Source organism: Tyto alba, unplaced genomic scaffold, assembly GCF_018691265.1.
Source record: "Tyto alba isolate M040663 unplaced genomic scaffold, T.alba_DEE_v4.0 Super-Scaffold_16, whole genome shotgun sequence".
NCBI lineage: Eukaryota > Metazoa > Chordata > Aves > Strigiformes > Tytonidae > Tyto > Tyto alba.
In genome coordinates, this window is record NW_024881278.1 from 14,524,419 (window position 1) to 14,543,537 (window position 19,119).

Consider the following 19,119-nt stretch of genomic DNA (forward strand, 5'->3'; position numbering starts at 1 on the left):
AATGAGCTGAGCAGGAGCCGGGTTAAAGTTACACACACCGTGCGCTGGGGGTACGAAAAGTAAACCGTAAATCTGTATTCAGCACAGACGCGGGGCTATGGAAGGACGTAAAGCTGAAGTAACATTCCTGTATTCCTGAAAACGCGTCTTAGGCCAGACGCTGCCGAGGGCACAGAGAGGCGGCTGAAGAGCCACCGACATCCCGAGTGGCTTACCCGCCGAGAGAGGTGGGGGAGAGCCGGCTGCGAGGGCCCTGGGTCTCTCCCCGCACACAGACCCCGGCGTTCCCGCCGCACCGAGCGCCGGTTACCGGGGCGGAGCGGCGCCGGCGCGGGGGAGCCGAGGGGCCGGGGCGGGGAAGGGTCTGCGGCTGGAGGGCTTCGCAACCGGCCTCGGCGAGCCCCAAGCCCCGAGAGGCGCCTGAGCTCCGCCGGCCGGGACGCGGCTCTCCGGCCGCCCAGCCCAGCCCAGCCCGCCCCGGCGGGGCCCACCCGCGGCGGGCCCGGGAGCAGCGTCTCGCCGCGGTGCCCTGCCCCGCGGGACAATGGCACCGAGAGCAGGGCGACCGCTCCTCCCCAGGCCGGGCTGAGGGAGAGCCTCCGCAGGGAGCCGCCGCCTCACCTGAGGGCGGGCGGGCGGGCGGACCGACGGACGGACAGACGGACTGCCCAACCCACCCCCACGCGGGGCCACCGAGCCCCATTCACTCGCCCGGGCGGCAGCGCGGCGGTGGGCGCGGCCTCCGCGGCCCGCCCCTTCCTCCCGCCCGCCCCCCCCCCCGTCCCTGCGCGCCGCCGCCGCGCCCCCCGCCCGCCGCCGCTCCCTCAGCCCCGCCGGTGTCTCCGGCCTCCCCCGTGCTCCCCTCGCCCGCCCATTCTTCCTCCTCCCTCCCCTCCCCCCCCCGCCCTTCCCGTACGTTGGTTCGCTCCTCCCCGCCCCTTTCCCCCACCTCTCTCGTCCCCTCCCACCCCCCGGCTCCCCGCGGTGGTCTGGCCCGGCCCGGCGGCGGAGGGAGCGGCGGAGACGGGCGGGGAGGCGCCGGCGGCCGGGGGGGTCTCGCTGTCCGTTTGACGCGCCGGCCCCTTGCGGAGCGACGGGGGGAGGGAGCGGAGCGAGCGAGGAAGCGGGAGCTGCTTCCCGACCCCGGGCAGCACCATGAGGTGAGGGGCCGGCCCCGGAGCGGTGGCGGACACACACACACACACACACACACACACACACACGGGCGGGCGGCTCCGTGCCCCCCGCTTCTAACGGTCGTGAATGGGGAATGTGTGTGTGTGGGGGGGGTCCGCTCGGGCGGCGGAGGGGGCGGGGGCCGTGCTGAGGGGAGCCCCGCGGTTGGGGTTGGGGGGGGGGGGGAGGGGCCCCATTGTTACTGGCGGGGTGGGGGAGGGGCGGCCCCGCCGTCCCCCGTCCCCCGCGGCGGCCAAGTTGCGCTCGGGGGGCGGCAGCGGGGCCCGGGCCGGGCGGGGGGGGCGGCCCCGCTCCGGCGCCTCCCCCGGGCTGGCCGCGGCGCTGCGCGCCCGCACGGCGGGAGCCCCGATCGCCCGTCTCCGCTCTTTCTCTCACGGTGGCTTTTTTTTTTTTTTGTGTGTGTGTGTGGTTGTTTTTTTTTTTTTTTTTATTCTCCCCCCCCCCCCCCCCCCTTTTTTTTTTTTTTTCTTCCTTCCCCACCGCCTTAACCGGCGCGTGTTGCATTGCAGCAGCAGCTGGGCTTTTACCTCTGTAATCAATATAAGAGGCGTCGGGGGTGGGGGGGGGAATCCCCCTCTCCGCAGCCGGGAAAGTGTCGCGTTTGGAGGTTTCGGATGTAAACACAGAGGTGGACGGGGCCGGGGGAGGAGGGCGGTGGGTGCCCGCCCGCCTTCCCGCCGGGGACTCCCGCTCCCCGCCGGCTCATTCATTTGAAGGCGATTTTCTGCCTCCCTGGCCCGTCCCCCCCCTCTCCTCCCCGGTCGCTTCCCCCCCTCCCCTCTCTCTTCAGCGCCTGTTCTGTTTCCATAATCTTCTTTCTGGATTGGTGCAGGACCCGGTGAGAAATGCGGCTCGGTAGCCCGGGCGCTGCTCTGACTATTCGGGGACGTTGTGCTCCCTGTAGGCCTGTCCTTCAGTTAAACAACTGGGGAAGCGAGTTGTTATTTTCTCTTTGTTGTTGTGTTTTTTTTTTTTTTTTTTTTTTTTTTTTTAATGAATCCCCTGGAAGATACTGGCTGCCTTGCAGTTGGATTTGAACCTTCTTTGTCTTAAAGATGACCGTAAGTCCTGAAGTCCTTTGCAGTACAGCTTGGCAAGATTTGTATGATGAAAATCAGCAAATTCCTCTGCTGCATAAAACTGACAAGCCGTTAGAATTCTCTGTAAATGACAGTAAAATCCTAATTACGTTTTTGGAACTTTACTGGTCCCCCCGCCTGGTGTGTGTACACCTTCAATGGAAAGGGTAGCATTGCAGTGGGAAGCATGAGAACAATCCCTGCTGTTTTGTTTAGAATTGTGTTCCTGTATTTCCCTCTAGTTTTCTTTGTTAGCTGTAGGTATTTATGTCCTGTGTTATTTTAAGCTTTGTTTTGTCTTGTGGTAATTTATTTTCACTTATTCATGTTGCTCACGTAGAAGTTGGATACCCTGGAAATAAAAAGTTACAACTTCGAAAACTTACAGTTCATATCCAGATCCTTTAACCAGAGGTGGGGTTTTTTGTATTGCCTTGACAGTTTTTAACACAATGAGTGCTGTTAATCTAGCAAGAGTTGGCATAAATACTTTGAGAAGCCCCATATAAATTTGATTTTCTTTACTTTAATTGTGCAGGTGATGCTGAGTGAAGTAAGCTATACCAGCAAGACTGCTCTTTCTCTGATGTAACTGTATGTGTGCTAGGACTTGTGCCAGCTTGGAGGGAGCACAAATATTTCTCTTAACCAGCATAACAGGAAAGTGTCTAGGTTGAACCTACCCTTAGGTTGCTTATTTATATGTTTGAATAGCTGACTTGAAGCAGTCAGTAAATATAGGCAAATTAATATAAGTCTGAACCTTTCTACCTGCTTGTGAGTGCAGAGTGTTAAGATGGTAAGGGGAATGTATTTGCACGTTGGATGGTTGTTCTGAGTGGTCTTCAGGTATTTCAAAGAAATCTGACTTCAGGAACACTTGGTTCCAAGTCTTTTGCAAAAAGAAGCAAACACTACCAATTAAACTACACAGGCTAAGAAAATGATGTGGTTAAAGAAGTATTTTCTCTCTATAGAGGCACTATTAAATTGACTCGGTTTTGTTTAATTGGTCTGACTCCAGTACAGTGTCAAGCTTTCACTGAACGCTCTCTCTTTGGACTTGTTTAGGCTATGATTGACGGTATATTTCTGAAACATGTTTAAACAGTATCTTCACGCTGTATTTTGTTTGGGCAATGTCTTTTAATGTGTATTTGCTGGTCAAGGCAAGTTGTGATGGGGGAGGAGTGACAAGGTAGGTGGAACAAGTGACCAGTGTGTTTCATTTGTAATGCCTCTTTTTTGCAGGTGGTGTTAAATCTTAGCAGTTAATACTAAAAACGTAGTTTTGACACGATATCAGTGGTCTCTGGGAATGCATAAACTGCATTCTGCCATTGCTGTTCTGCAGGTAATCATGCAGTTGGTGCTTCAAAGAATACAAAAAGAAATAAATACTAGAAATCATTCTGAGATGAAATTTCTGGGAAGAAAAAAGCCCTCAGGTTCTGAGGTCCTGTTCTGTTCAGTTCATTGGCACATATGTGTGTGCAAGAGCCTATTCTTCAGCCATTACAAGCCTGAACTAAATTCTGATGATTTCGTGTTAAGATCTCTAGTCTTGCCTGGGTGGTTAGCTGGTCAGTTATTGAAGAGCAAACTGGTTTTCCTTATGTCAAGTAAAACATAACATCATTGTAGAGACCATCTTCATATTATAAAATAATCAGCAATTCAGTAAGATGCAAACATCAACGGTACACAAGAATTAATTCTTGCAGAATTCTTGTATTCGAATTAAAATTATATGCTATTTGAGTAGCATCTGTTAGAGGTTTTAGGTTGCTGATGAACTTTGAATATTAAATATCCCAGTTAAATGGTCTAGCCTAAGTATGAAGTTACTTGGTTCAGGAGCCAGCTTGAATAGGGCTTGTGTGTGTGTATCTCTCCCGCTCTAGGTAAGCAGTTGATTCCGATGAACACCTGTTGCTCTTATTGTGCTGTGGTTAGCTGACTAAGTACTGCTCTTAATATAGTTTCCTGAATGCACTTGCTTCATAATAGGTATCCAGGAATAGGCATATTCAGTGAGGTTTTCATTTACTAGCTGACTGGAATGTGGTGGTGGGGGAAAAGGTAGTTAAGATCTCGGCAACAGCACAATTTGGTGCCCCGGTTCTAGTAATACTTCCCATTGTGTATTTGTGCAAGGACAACATGTGTGAGCAGAGTTTTATTGAAGCATATGTTGAAATCTATATTACAGAAGCTGATAAACGTAACTCTGCTGCTAATGCTGGGATTCTAGGGTGAAGGCTAACAGAACTATCTTAAATTTTTCTTTTTTTTTTTTTTTTTTTTTTGGTGTCTAGCTCATCTTGTATGCTAACTCCAATAAAAATAAATGAGCTTTCCAAGATACTGACTTTTTTTTTAATCAAACTGTACAGCCTTCTCTTGGGATTACTACATCCATTTCTTTGTGTGGGAAAGAATTGTTTTTCATTAGTGTGCTAGTCAGAAAGCAGACTGCTTAGTCTGGTTTCATTACCCAAGTTGCAGGAGCTGGTAAAGAAACAGTAATTTTGGGGATTTTAAATTCTAGTATTTCCAGAGCCCAGTATATTAATCTGTGTTTATGACAGCCTACTATGCATATCATATGTGTGAATGTTCATTCTGCCTTTAGATAGGGTAAGCAGCTGAATTATTAGAGATTTTGCCTTTTTAGAAAATCCTGTCATATCCTCACTTGTGTTTTCAAGGTAAAAAGTAGCTAAATTTGTGGTCTCTAAACCATGTTAAAATTTCTACTTACCTACATTCAGCAGCTTTTCTGCTCAAGTATGTTGCTTTAGAATGTAGTTCATGTAAGTTAAAAGTCAGTGTGTTCTGTGCCTGGGTTACTAAGCCTTCATTATATTTTAAATGTTGTGCTAAGAAATTCAATACCATACTCACTGTTTTTTTACATCTTTAATACATGAACGAAAGTCCACAGCAGAAGTAACCTTGAAGGAACCCACACAGGTTTCGTAGGGTTTCCAGAAAAGTGGGTATACAAGAGCATTGTAATATTAGTGACAGTAGTATAGTTCAGTCTACTGCAATAACTGAAGTTACGGTAGTGAAATACCAGGGTAGCCAAGCCATTAATTTCAGTGGTGTCATTAAGTTATTGTGTACATCAATATGTAGGATAACACTTTGGAATCGTGCTTTTACTTTTAATACTTGCACAAATAGCATAATCGAAGTAGAATGCTTGATTCAGTTGAGAAATATTTGACAAAATGTTGGAAGTGCAAGCAGGCAGTCAAATTAGGCTGGATATGCATAACTGTAACCAGTACAGTTCCTAAAATTGCTCATATCTCAAGAGTAAAATTGGTGGTGTAGGCAGGTTTTTTTTTTTTTTTTTCAGGTGGATACAAGAATTCAAGTTACTTTCCTTGTTCTTAAGTAAACTAACAGACGGACTGAGTCATCTGTCTGATAGAAGTACAGTCTTTAGCTAGCACTTTATTTGTGACAGTTGCAAGTAATTTTTGGACAGGTTGTTTCTGCCCACCTGATGGGGAATCTGACAACTGTTTTGCCCTCAAGGTCTCTGGTAGTTTAGTGAATTATTTTGATAGTAAAAGTATAAGTCTTTAAAAGATTATTGTGTGAATGGAGGGTGTGGGAATTGGAATACAATTTTTTAGAAAAAGCTATTTATGACCATCTTAGCAATTATGTTGTCAGCCTTTAAAAATTAGAAACAGTCTGGGAGTGTGTTTAATTCAGGAATGCTCTCTGGAAGGGTATGTACAAGTTTTTTCTTGACTCTGATTCAGGGCTTCATGTTGTTTGTTGTTGGAGGTCAGAAAACAAGACTGAGTTAGTCAGTGTCCTACTTCAGACCACTGCAGCGTAAAAGCCTTTTTTTCTACACTTCCATAAAAAGGAGAGGAATTATTCTTCCAGCACCTGTTTCAGCGGATGCTTTGCTAGTACACTTATGCCCTAAGTGACGTATCTCGGCACTGCCTTAGGCATGTGATTGGAAATACTTTGTAATGAGGGCTGCTTCTTGCCATGCCAGTGAGTTTCATGCAGAACTATTATAAAGTAGGTTATTGAACCACTGGATAGAGCCATTTGCTTTCATTACTAGAGAGCAAATGTATTTTGTGAAACAGATGATATTCCCTTCTTTACTTTGACCTTTCATCTAGAATTGCTCGACAGTTGATGCCTGCTTCCACTCAGCAGTGTAGAAATACATGTGCCAGCTCTCTAAACATCCAGACATGTTTAGGTTTTAAGAGTGCTGTAGTGTTGAGAGAAAGCAGAAGATACGTGCTTTTTATGTTTGATTCAAAAAAATCTGACTTTTAGTAGTAGCTAAAAGTAAATGTAGCAGAGTCACACAAGCCTTGCTGAACAGCTTCAGTATATATATAAGTAATTTTTGATGGTGCCTACCTCAGTCCCCCACCCCTGTCGTTCCTTGCCAGTCCTTGTGAATTGTGTAAAACTAGCTTGTGTTCTTGGGCTGTTGGCATCTCTTTTCGGATTAATATGGGAGCAAAGCCACTTTTGTATCTGTCAGTATTTAAACCTGCCAGATGAAGAGCCACTACTGTGCCGCTACTGTCCCTCCCCTGCCCTAACTTCCCCTGTGTTCTCACAAATCTGGAAAAGAATGAGGTTTGTATATAGCTTTCTTTGTTGAATGACATACAGAATCTTTTTTCCTTTTTATAAATGGCTGAACTATCTTATTTTAACTTTCAAGTTTTCTAATTTAAGAAATAAAACCATATATCTAAGTAACTGAGTCTGAAGTACTTTTGCCTTGGTTTAAGATGTTCTGTACCAATACAGGTTTTAGGGGAAAATGTTCTTTCAGATACTCCTAACTCACTGTTCTAATAATTGATAAACCTCTTCCTGCTATCTTGTACTACAAGTCTCCTTTGCTATAGCTGTTTCATGACTAATGTTTAAAAAGTTCCAAAAAAGAATGTGAAAATCACGCTTGCCACCTTTTGACAGTGTTACGCATGTGCTGCTACTAATGTTACAGTTCTGTAGACACTTATGGGCAGTTTATGGAACTGCTCCTTGAGAGATGATGTGACATTTTTCTGGATTTACTGCCCAAATGCTAGAGACAGCCTGGTGTAGAAAATGGGACTATTCAATGTGATGTGAGATGAATTGTCAGTCTATAAGCACATGTTTTGGGAATCAGTGCATGAGTTCATGTGAGGAGTTGAAGTAAGATTTTCTTGCTCTCTGTGAGTAATCTTTAGGCAGAGCTCATTAAACGAAAACCCGATCAATATTTGGGCAAAAAAAAAAAAAAAAGAATCTGCTCTTAGTTTCACATATTGAAAATTCTCCAGGTGAAGCTGGCTTATATAAAGAAAGAATAGTAAAAACTATTTCAGTTTAGTCCAAAACTAGTATGCTTCTTTGCTAAGCGTGTAGGTTGGTGTTCTGAGGTTTTTTGATTCTTTTATTTTTTTATTTTTTAAATTATGGTAAAGAAAGGTGCTGATACCTAGTGAAGTATGAGGGAGAGAAGTGGAAATGGATTGTACTCCAGAGGGTGATACAGAAATGCTACTTTGCTGGACTGGTGTGCTGCCAGAAATAACTCTCTAAACTCCTAGTTTGCAGCACAAGCAAGATTGGAAGGATTTTGTTTCAAATGTTCTCTCATTCTTTTGTTATTCTTCACAAATTTGAAACTTCTTTTCTGTTTCCTCAATCAGGTTACAAAGTAATCTATACTTATTGCAAATTCGGTAAAGCAGGTGAGGTGAGGTTGTTGTGTTTTCTGAGTACACTAGTCACCTAGTTTAAGGGAGAAAAAAGTTTTAGAACTTCGACTTTAGCAGAATAGTAAAAGAACAGGAGTAATCATTGGTATAGCTAAAGTCTCTATTATATCTTAATTTTTGTTTTATAACAACTAGAGAAATACTTAAATATTCTTTCTAGAGGAAATCAATTTCTATGTATGTGTCATTCTCCTTAAAGCAATTTCCTAAAATATAGTTTAATACTTAAAAATTTTTTTAGGCCACTGACTGCTGTCACTTTATTGCAGGTTACCATACACATACTGTATTTTTAACTGAAACACTTTGAAGGGCATGTAGTTAAGGGAATATTTTATTGTGGTCTCATCTGGCTACTGGTAATGCTCAGTTGTATGGACCAATATATGTCTTTATATGTAGTCATATCTGCTAGAATTGTATATTTTGTGGAGACTTTCATTGAAGTTGTGTTTTTTTTTCTTACTGCATGGAATTGGAAATGCAAATACTAAATGGGAAGATGGTTAGGATTCTGTTGTAGTTCATTTATTTCCAACGAAACTGTCAATACTCCTGTGTTAGTGGTATTTTTACTGGCATTGGTGGAAAGAGACATTTGGTATTTTTAGGTTCCATTCAGCTTTCTGGTTGGCTTTGCAAATCTGACTTAAGCATATGCTCTGAGTAAATCTGGGCCTTGAACCTGGTAGTGTTGCTTCTTAAAATCACTAGCTCTTGAAATAGCTTTTGTTAAATGGAAGTGTTTTCCAGGTACCAAGCTTCCAACTCTAGACTAGCAAGGTTTTTTCTTTTCTAGCTGCTGTAGATGTTCATGTCAGTAATGTGTTACAGTGAACAATATACACTGCTACTTGTTTTGAAAACCTGTTTTCTCTCTATATTTTCCTGTTCTATAAAAACTTTTCCCCTTCTCTGCTTTCTTTTAAAAGCTTGGAGTCTTTTTATAAACAGTGCATAATGATGTGTACACCTTTTATTTCCTCTCTTGTGTTGAACTCCTGATAGTCGAGGAAAGTATAGGATTCTTTTGGTAAACCTTAGACAATTAAACAATGCTGTCTCTTCTATAAAAGTATTCAGTCTAAGTTAATGGAACAGATCTTTTTTTTTTTTTTTTCCTTGTTGGATTTGTACTTAAAATTGAACAGTGAAGCTTTATGAGAAAACTTGTACCATCTTCTTGAATGCGTTTAGAAAGCCCATTTTTAGAAAACTGCAGTTGGCTACTGTGGATTAAGTTAAATGGACTTTACAACTTCGGAATAAACATTGTTATTTATTATCTGAAATAGATGGTGTGGCCAGACTGACAAAACAGTGAAACTTAATCCAAATGAACCTAATTACGGCAGAGATAATAAATCAAAGTAGTGAATGACAGTGTTGTTATGAAAATGATCAATGCTGAAGCTCAGCATTTGTATATGTAAGTCTGATCACTGAACATGTTACTTATATGCAGGTATAGTTTGGTTGTAGTTATGTACTACTCCAGAAAAAAATACTGATTTTTTTTTTTTTTGAAATTACATTTAGAGGTACTTTTTTTTCCTAGTTCAAAATACTTCTGCTTTGATAGAAGTCTCTGGATGTATTCAGAATTTAAGAAGCTACTACTATAATTTGATGTATCGTTATGCACTGATGTGTTTAGTTGAATCACTTTGGTGTGAATAGAACAGGAGGGTGGCACAGGAAGTAGCTGATGCTTTGTATCTCTATTTGATGTGTCTCTGTATGTGAAATAAACCTATTTTGAACACAGGACTGCCTATCTAGTCAGATATGAACCATCTGGTCTGAAACTGAGTATGGAGGCAGTAGACACTGTATATAGTAGTCACTACTTTTCTCTTGGTTAGAGCCTGCTGTTTGAGGGATGAGTGAAGATGATGTGAAGGACCTACTCAGTTCAGTGTTGTCTGAGCAAGAGAAGGCTGAGGAAATAGGTTCATCTGAAAAAGTAGCAGGGGATCCATGTCTAATCATGAGTAGAAGGAAGAACAGATGAATGGCTGGAGCACTTGAGGAGTGAGTTGTTGCTAATATATTTAAGCAGAAGTTGAATCTGATACTTCAGATGCTTCTTCAGTGTTAAATGTTTTGGAGAGTCATTGAGAATGAGGTTTTGTATCATTTTAGTGGTCTTGTTGGGTTCTTAGCTACCAAGGGGAAGTGCAGTGGTGGGTTTCAGATGAAAATTTTGATTTAAGACTGAGGAAGAAGACCAAAGTATCGAATACATTAAAGAAGTAAATTCAGCAAATTTTTCACCCTAAGATCTTGTGCTGTAATCTCAAGGATTGTGGTAGTACCATTGTTCTAGTTTCAACAGTACAATGTGCTGAGTCTAGTAGCCTTTAGTTTAGTGATCAACTCAGTTAACTGCATCATATATGAATTCATTCTCAATATTATTACTGCTGACCTTTACATCTGACCTTACAATTAAGTTGTGACATGAAGAAATCTGGACTTTTGGGTTCAGGGACTTCATTCTGTATTCTGACAATATCTTCAAGTAGTCTTCATAAAGTTGGGAAGAATAGTGCATCTCAGGCTTCTTGGTTTGGCACGCTGTAAAGATGACTTTAAAAACCAAAGGGTATTCCTGTATATTTTTTATTTGCTGTACATTTCTTATTTGCTGATAGAACAGTTCCTGTAATTGCCACTGTTTCCAACATTAGCTAAATCCATGAATGGATGGCAGTAAGATAAACACAAAGGTTGCCTTGCAGGTTATGAATAATGTTGCTGTGGCTGTATTGCTCTAAGGATATAAACCAGACAAAGGTTTTATAAGGAGAGGCAATATCTTTTATTAGAACAACTGCTGCAGTGGTGGGGAACAGGACACGAGCGAGCTTTCAGACATTCAAGAGCTGAGTTCCTGAGAAAGTTATTCAATTCTTTGGAGACACCATGTGGAGATTTTGTACTGTGTGGATTGTTGCAGGCAAGTTGCAGATACAGGTAAATGTTGTTGTGTGTTTTATTTTTTATAGGCAGCTCACAGTTTTGATATCTGACCTAGTATCAATATTTGGTGCAATTCTTATTTCGAAGAATAAGAAATTAGGTTCTTGAAAACAGATAAGAAGCTGTAGAATACTACTTAAATTGCTATTTGTTTTTGCATTACTCTGCAAAGATGATGTCTGCATAAAGGAAGTGGAGATTGCATTTCAGAGAAAAATGTCAAAAAGTAAAACTGAAAATACTTTTCAGATGTTACTGTTCTGTGTAAAGTATGAAAGGTGTATATTTCTTTGAGTCATCTGACTACTGGGACTCACTGGGAAAAAAAAAGTAAAATGCTTAGAGTGCCTTGTTTGAAGAGCCCATCTGTGTTATTTTTGTGGGGACATGGTCTTGGTCATGAGTGTGACTTGTGTATAGTAAATCTGTAAGATGCAGGTAAAAGTGGATTGCACTGCAAGGCTTGCATCTTTAGACATGACTAATGCTTAATAATGCTTAATAGTAGGATTTTATTTTTGCCCTGTTGAAGTCCCTAGTTAGTCATCGCAGGATAGAAGAGTGTACAGTTAAGCCAATTCTGAATACTCTGAATATCTTGCCTTCATGTGTATTCTTTTCTCAGGGCAGATGGGTGCAAAACAAGAAACCTCTCTTGCACTCCTCCCTGCTCCAACAATAAAAAGAGAACACTGTTCCTGATACATACTGTTAACCTCTGTGTGCTGCCTGTGTAGGAAAGTGTTCATTTGTTTAGGATTCCCAATATTTGATGCATGGTCTTCACCCTATGATCAGGTATCTGATTTCTGTGTGGTCTGTTCTGTGGGTCACTAGTTGTGAGTAAAGAGGAGGAGAGGTGACTCTATGGTATGAGAAATCCTTAGCTGTTTTGAATTGGAAAGTGTTTGTAAACGTGTTCATTAATGGTGTGCTTTACATTACCTAGGCCTTATATAGTAAGGCTTTTGTAACTTTTTTCCTTGACTTGTTCTTTTAAGTAAATTGCACATATTTTTAAAGTGATGTTAGGATGAAGACTGAGCTGTTGGTATAACTCTTAGGATGTGTTCAGGTTTGGTGATTTATATAGTGGCAATCTCAGTATTCAACATCCATATATTTGAAATCTTGCATTTTTTCCTTCTGAATTCAACTGGGCTCCCTGTCTTCAAGTATGGTTGCAGTTGGGGTGGGTGTAGGGACTCACCTCAAAGCTCAGTCATTAGATATTTTTGTTGTAACTCTCAGGGAACTTACCATGGTCTTACCTGGGAATGGGGAGAGTGTTCAAAAAAAAAAAAACCCCCAAAAAAACCCACCACAAAACCCAACCAAAAACCTCACCAAAACCACTGGGAGTAGCAGAAGAATCTCCCCAATTTTAGTGTAGCATATTTTCGTATAACTTATAATGGCTGTATCAATCTATCAATTTCCCAACCAGTTAAGTGATCATAATTTTCCTGTTCTTTGGGGAAGGGGGAGAGATTTTACGCAATTCATACTGTCTTACACAGAACTTTCTCTCTTGTGAAGAGGAACACCGTTTAGATGTCCACATACAGTGTAGCTTCAAAATTCATAACAATTTAAGTTTGAAGTAGTTTGGGTTGATGCTGACTTTTGTTTTGTAAAACAAAACCAGCCCCCCAAACACACACACAGATACACCACAAACAAAACAAAGCAAAACTATTTAGAAAGTCATAGACTTTCCTTCTATAATTTGAGAGCTTTCATTTTTTTTTTACAAAATATGATGAAAATCTGTTATAAAATGATGAAACCATTCCACTCTTCAGAATGGAAATTCTATGCATTTAAGAACTTTTTCTTGGACATCACTATAGAATTAAAATGTTGCTGGCCATATGCACTGTAGCAAGGATTTTTTTGTCAGCAGCACCATACCCTACAACCATTGAAATGTACGGAATCATTTTAATGTAAAACACAGTAAGTGTCGGACACAGCATCTTTGGTTAGAGCGGTGATGAGGATCATGTTTATGCCATGGATGTTCTGTTTCTCAGGAAGACTGGGGTTAATTGTAGCTTGGCAAGTGAAAAAAAAAAAAAAAGTTCCATATTGTTTTTGTGCAGTAGATTCCTGTTGCTATGCAACAAACAGAATGTCACTTAGTACAGGATATATTAAATTTGTATTCCCGGCACATATCTCTGCACGTTCATTTTATACGTTAACGGGAGGGTATGGTTCTGACTTCCTGTAGGACTGTAGTATGAAGTATATATTTGAGTTTCTATTCTGGTGCTTGCTGTAGCTGCGGTGACGTCAGTGCACTTGCAGAGCCTTTCTTTGTTTTCAGAGGGATGGGACACCTGTGCAACACAAGCAGGCTTCCAACCAGACAAAAAGGGGTGGTGGTTATCTTCCCTGAGGTGGGATGGTATTGCCAAGCAACATATTAAGATTTCAAAAGGGAGAAATTTCTTGTATGGAAAAAAATCTTAGGCTATGAATTCTGAAAACCTTTAAATATGATGCAGAGAAAGTTAATGCAGATGGCACTATATGAATATTTAAACCAAAAGATCCAGTTAATTTTTAGTGAATAGAATTAACTTTGATATTTAAACATGTTGATACCTCCCCTCCCTATCTCCCTGCTCACCCCTTCCCCCCCCTACCCCCATGCTAAAACCAACCAATCTCAGCATCTAAACTCTTTACATTCATTCTACGTGGATTCTGGAATAAATGTTTAGGGCGTGTTTGGAAAAATTACCTTCTATGCCTCTGGAACCAGTAATTAAGTAATGGACAAAAGACAACATCTGGTAAGGCATTATTTTATAATCTAGTTAGACTTCCATAGTGGAAAAGAAGGGAAAAATATTTGAAAGCTAGAAGGATGTTAATTTGATCTTTGCTTCAAAGGCTGTCATGCGATATAGATGCCTGAAATACAGAAACTTGAAAGCTGCAGATTTTTAATACTGTGCTTTTAAGAATAAAATGCATGCATTATGTCTTACATGCTATGACGTTTATCCTATATAATAATCCGTCTTATTTTAAGCAGTTCTCTGAATTTTGTTGTGGATTTTGAATGCCAATTTACAAAATCTAAGCTGAAATTAAGTTAGATGCTAAAATTAGCAGGTCAAATACCGCCACTTTTTCTGGTCTTAGAACTAAAATATACTATTGTCTAACATCTCTTTAAATTGTCAGTCTGAAGCAGATTTACAAGTAGCTTGGTTTTTTTAATGTTAGTTGTAAATTTACTTGTGTGGCTTCTTAATGAAGCAGAAGTCAAAAGGAAGAGTCAGAAAGAAGTTCAGAAAGATTCAAACCATTTTTCAGTACTGTTCTCTTGCTTGTTTTGCTGAGGGGGTGCCTCTAATATATAAACCATCATTAATAGAGCAAGCAGCCTTTAATAATACAGTTTTCTTTCTTGTAGTTTGCTGCTTAATTCAGAGCTCAAATGCCAGAGCGTTGCATGCCTGTTCTCAAGCAGACCCAATAAAATTGGTTTCTGTGTACACAAAGAGAACCTGATGCAACCTAAAAAAATTCTTATGGCATTCTGTATTTGGTGAGATCAAACCTGAGCTCTGTTACAGAGAAATGATTTAAAGACAAGGGTGGGGGATGCTTGGGGGTTTTTTGCTCTCTGTTCTGGGAAGGTGAATCTTTGTTTCTGTTGCAGAACTGTTTGGTGAGAATGAGAATACTGCCTGTGGCTTTCAGTGCTATGATGACTTGCTTTAATGGTATCTTTTGGCACAGGAAACAGTGGAAATTTTAAAACTGCCTCCTCTTCTTGAGGAGGGAGGCAGAACATAATTTAATTGTGAAGCTAACAGTTTTATCTGTAACTTCAGTGGAATTAATTTATTTTAATGTGTAGAACGGAGAAGTTCTAGAATATGCACAATAAATTGGGAAATTTGAGATGTAAGTTATAAGTAGTGTGTTGGTAGGCTACTTAGGTGAATCTTAAAGGAACTCAAAGTGGAAAATGGATGTTGTAGGACAAAGAGCTTTTAAAAGTTAAATGCTTTAAAATACTAACCAATTTATTTTATCTTCAAGTGTCTAAACTACCCCTCCACTTCTAAGTATTTGGACCCTAAATCTAACTGTAATGTTTCAGGAGTGATCTGTTAATTTCTATTATGTAGCCCACCCCTCTCCCTTTTCCTCCAAACTGGGTAACAGCTATGATTGCTGACAGTATCCAGGGCTAATGAAAATCTCCACAGAAATTTTCCAAGTATAACTTTGGGATGAAGAAGCAAATGATTGACAGCAAAAATTAATAGCTAGGAATAAACACTATTTAAAATATTTTTTTTCCTTTTGTTCCCTCTAATCTTTTATTCCTTTTTACTTTGAGGGGTTTGTACTGTTGTACTTCAGAGTATAATGAAGTAGCCATGGAAAATGATCAGAAGGTGCAGCAGGTAAAGCAACAATCCATTTGCTTGTTAATGGTTGCCAGATGAAAGTAACCAGTGTATGGGTAGTGTATATTGTTTTGTTTGTTTGTTTTTTAGCTCAGGAGTTATGCTGCTATAAATAGGGCTACTGCAAAACAGTCAGCTTTTCATATCCATCATCTTCTTCCAAAATTGAAATTAAAATAGGGGCAAACTCTATAGATTTGTTACGAGTAGTCCAAAGTTCTGTTTGGCTGTTAAAAATAAATTAATATGTATTTTATGTATGTGTGCTCAGTCACACTAGTCTACCACTTCTTGGTTGTTAATACCGGTATGCATACACTATATGCAGAATTATGTAAAAATGATGTTGAAGCATGTGAATGATTATATGCTATTTTTCATCCCCTACAATAGCAGCTGGATTCTTGTTTGCAGAAAGAATTAGGTTGTGGTTTGAAGGCTCCTTTTTTTTGCTTTTAGGTTGTTTTTCTCTGTTGCAGAGGTTGGAAGTCTCTAATGAGTGAGGTAGGGAACTGCTTGAAGAGAAGGTGATTTCATTGTCTCAGCTCAGTGTTTTCTGCAAGAACTGACTGCTTTTTGTTTTTCAAAGAATTTCTGTCCTTTGGTGCTGGTTGATTCAGAGTTGTCAGGGATGTTTCTTAGCTATGTCTTGACTTGTTTTCTTATTGACTAGCTTAAGACTGTGGGTCTGATCTGTCAAAACATTACATTTTCCAGCATATACCCTAGTCCTTCAAAGCACAGAGAACATTAAATGGCCACTGGAGACAAAGGGCCCTAGTTCGTCTTGGATTAAATGGTCAACATCCGAAGACTTTGTACAGCAGTTACTGTGCTTCACTCTATAACGGAGGAAACAACTTCCCACCTGTTTCTGCCTTAATTTCCAACTTTTGCTAATTTCTCAAGAAAAGTATTTTCAAGTTTGAAGCTCTCAAATGCTGTGTGTTATGACACAGTGCTTAAACCGTGAATAACTTCTGAATTCTGTGTTCAGAACAAATTTTCATTAATGTACAAAAAATGTCACTGCACTTTGAAAAAACGAAGAAACCTATGAGCTGTTCATTTATTCCTCAGCTCATCTATCCTAAGTCAGAGGTAGTCTGAGAAGAAAGGTGGGAGGGACGAGAGGAGTAAGTATATAACTAAGACTTTTTAATCGTTTTACAACCATAAGTCACTCCTTGCTTTCATAAGCAACCAGAACTTTTAGTTGTTCTTAACCCTTGCACTTTTTTTTTTAACTCTGAAGGTTATATTACAGTTTAATGTCTCATGTTCTTTAATAATTGAAATAAGCAGCCAAACATAATGTGCCATGATATTTGAAATACACATAGATTTGGAACAGCTAGGTTCTCAACTGCATGTGCTACCTAAAATCAGTTTAACTCTTGGTAGTTCCTGTCCTGCTGGTAGAGCATGCGTGTGAAGGCAACTGAAACTGTGATTACAACCATGTGTCCTTACCAGAGAGGAACACAGTAACTCCAGGAATCTACCTTCTGCTTGTACTCCGCTTAATGAGTAACTTCAACCAAACTAAGATCCATCATATTTATCTATCAGTTTTTATGACAGGACTAGGAAGATCTTTGAACACTTAGCTCATTGTTCCAGTGTTTTGTGTGAGTTAGACCACGTGGATTTTTCTGAGTATGCTTTGATTGGTCTATGTTGATCTCTCCTTTACCATATAACTAAAAGACAGGTAATGTTCACCTGTCTTATATAATGGGACAGTTCACTTAGGTGACTCTTTTTAGATAGTTGGAGGTGCAGCTGTTATATAATGAATGATGGAATGGGTCACTTCTATGTGTTTTGGCTACGTGGCAGATACAGGCCTGGTTATTAAGGAGGGAGGTATTGTGGTACCCTCTGAGCAGTAAGGAACAGGTTTTTGAAGTAACTGTACATGTTGTCTGGCTGTATCTTGGGAGGCTCTGGGGAAAAATGCCAGGGAGCAGTCTGGGCAGACAGATTTTTCTTTCAGACTCTGGTCTGTAGACTGGAGTTTGGGCACCTCAGTTAAATGTATCTTTAATCTGAGATGGTATCACCTCTATCAGGAAACTTACTACCATTCTGAATTGTCTTTGGAGTTTTTGTCTCCTTATGTGATTTAAATCTATCTTTCTGTATATTGAGGCTTCCATACTCACTAACTGTGGACAGCAGATAACAGTTTATTCTCTTTTTTGAAGCTACGTCTAGTGTATGTGAGGGTTTATGTTTCTCCTAAGTCTTTTCAAGATTAAAATCACCAATTTCATCAGTCTTTCACTGTGGGTTGTTTTTAAGACCTGCTAGTTGTTACTCTCTTCTTGGTCTACATTATTTGGATGCCAAGACTGATTGTTGTCTAGTCTGGCATGTACTGATTTATATCTGTTCATTGGAATATATCTAAATGTAGACATGAACTTTTTTTTTTTTTCTCCAGTCAATTTTCCAGTATGCTGGTATTATTCAGGATTGTCCTTCTTTCAGCTTGCATCTTTTTTTGGGCTTCTGTCTTCTCTGATGAAGGCAAGCCTACTCTTCCATCTCTTTATGGTTCTGCTGCAGCACAGGCATTACAAAACTGCACTTGGTATATTTTCTCTGGGTGTAGCACTGGTAGCTGCTGTGTGAATATAGTTTTCAAAATTCCTTTCTGCTCTCCTGAAAGTAATTTTTGTGTATATGTTTCTTATGAATATGCTCCATAAATTCTGACAAGAAACAAGTCATACTACAGCATCTGCTACTTCTCTACGGTAATTAGTGTAGGACTCCAGAAGACCTAGAGGAAAATAAACTTACTTGACATTATTAATTAGTTTTTAAGTAATGTTGAATATATATTTGTTATCTGTTAGCAGGTTTTTACTAATAGTTTGCGGTGCTGTTTTTCTGAGGATTCAGGTTAAACATAGGATCTTTATAAACTTGACAACTTGCTTGCTTAACTATTCAGAGCCTCGCATCCACTCTGAGAGGTAGCCACTGGGCCACAGGCTTCTGCAAATCTGATTGACATCCCTCCATGGTCTCAGGCTCTGTACACTTGCTGAAAATACAGTGGTAGTAATTTCAGGGGAAATTTTGCTGGGTCCTTCTTCAGTTTGGAATGGAATCTCTTCAGCGTAAGCCCAACAACTGCAATCTGATAACTGAGGTTTGTAGCTGTGACATTCAGGGTTTTCTCCTGGGGAAAAAATCCATAGTAAATGCAGACACAAAGCATATAAAAAAAAGTAATCTGTTGTGGTTGAAGCTTGCCAATTTTTACACAGTTGAAAACATGAATTTTGTAAAAAGCAGCATGGAGCAATCTTGCTAGCATCACTCATAGTATTGCAGAGAAAAGACTGAAGCGTGAAGAGTGAGAATGGTATGAGATTCCCTGGTAAAGGTTGAGGCATCGCATTGAGAAGGATTACCCTCTTGGGGTCCAAGTAGGGTGTAGCAGTTTATGGGGTAAGATGTTGAGCTACAGCCTACTGGTAATAACCTAGAAGAGGAGGTTGGTTTTGATGGAATAATCCCCTTTTTACCATAAACTTTTGTCTTGTTATAGTTACACAACTGCAGTGTGCTTCGGATTTTGTTTCCTTACCTGTGGTACCTGTGTATTGTATGCAC

At 40.7% G+C, this 19,119-nt stretch overlaps 1 protein-coding gene across 11 annotated transcripts in view; it reads left to right on the plus strand.

Moving 5' to 3' along the window:
- The first annotated feature begins 966 nt into the window (after positions 1-966).
- ENAH (ENAH actin regulator) overlaps positions 967-19,119 on the plus strand; it is a 99,277-nt gene continuing 81,124 nt past the window's right edge. For 9 of the 11 annotated variants that reach the window (XM_042789585.1, XM_042789590.1, XM_042789593.1 and 6 more), the window contains exon 1: positions 967-1,160. In XM_042789585.1, coding sequence (XP_042645519.1) covers positions 1,156-1,160 — 5 coding nt within the window. In that variant the 5' untranslated portion in view covers positions 967-1,155. Of the gene's footprint in view, positions 1,161-2,200; positions 2,259-13,562; positions 13,849-19,119 lie in introns of those variants that run through there. The other 2 variants (XM_009973903.3, XM_032989280.2) reach the window with 2 other exon arrangements.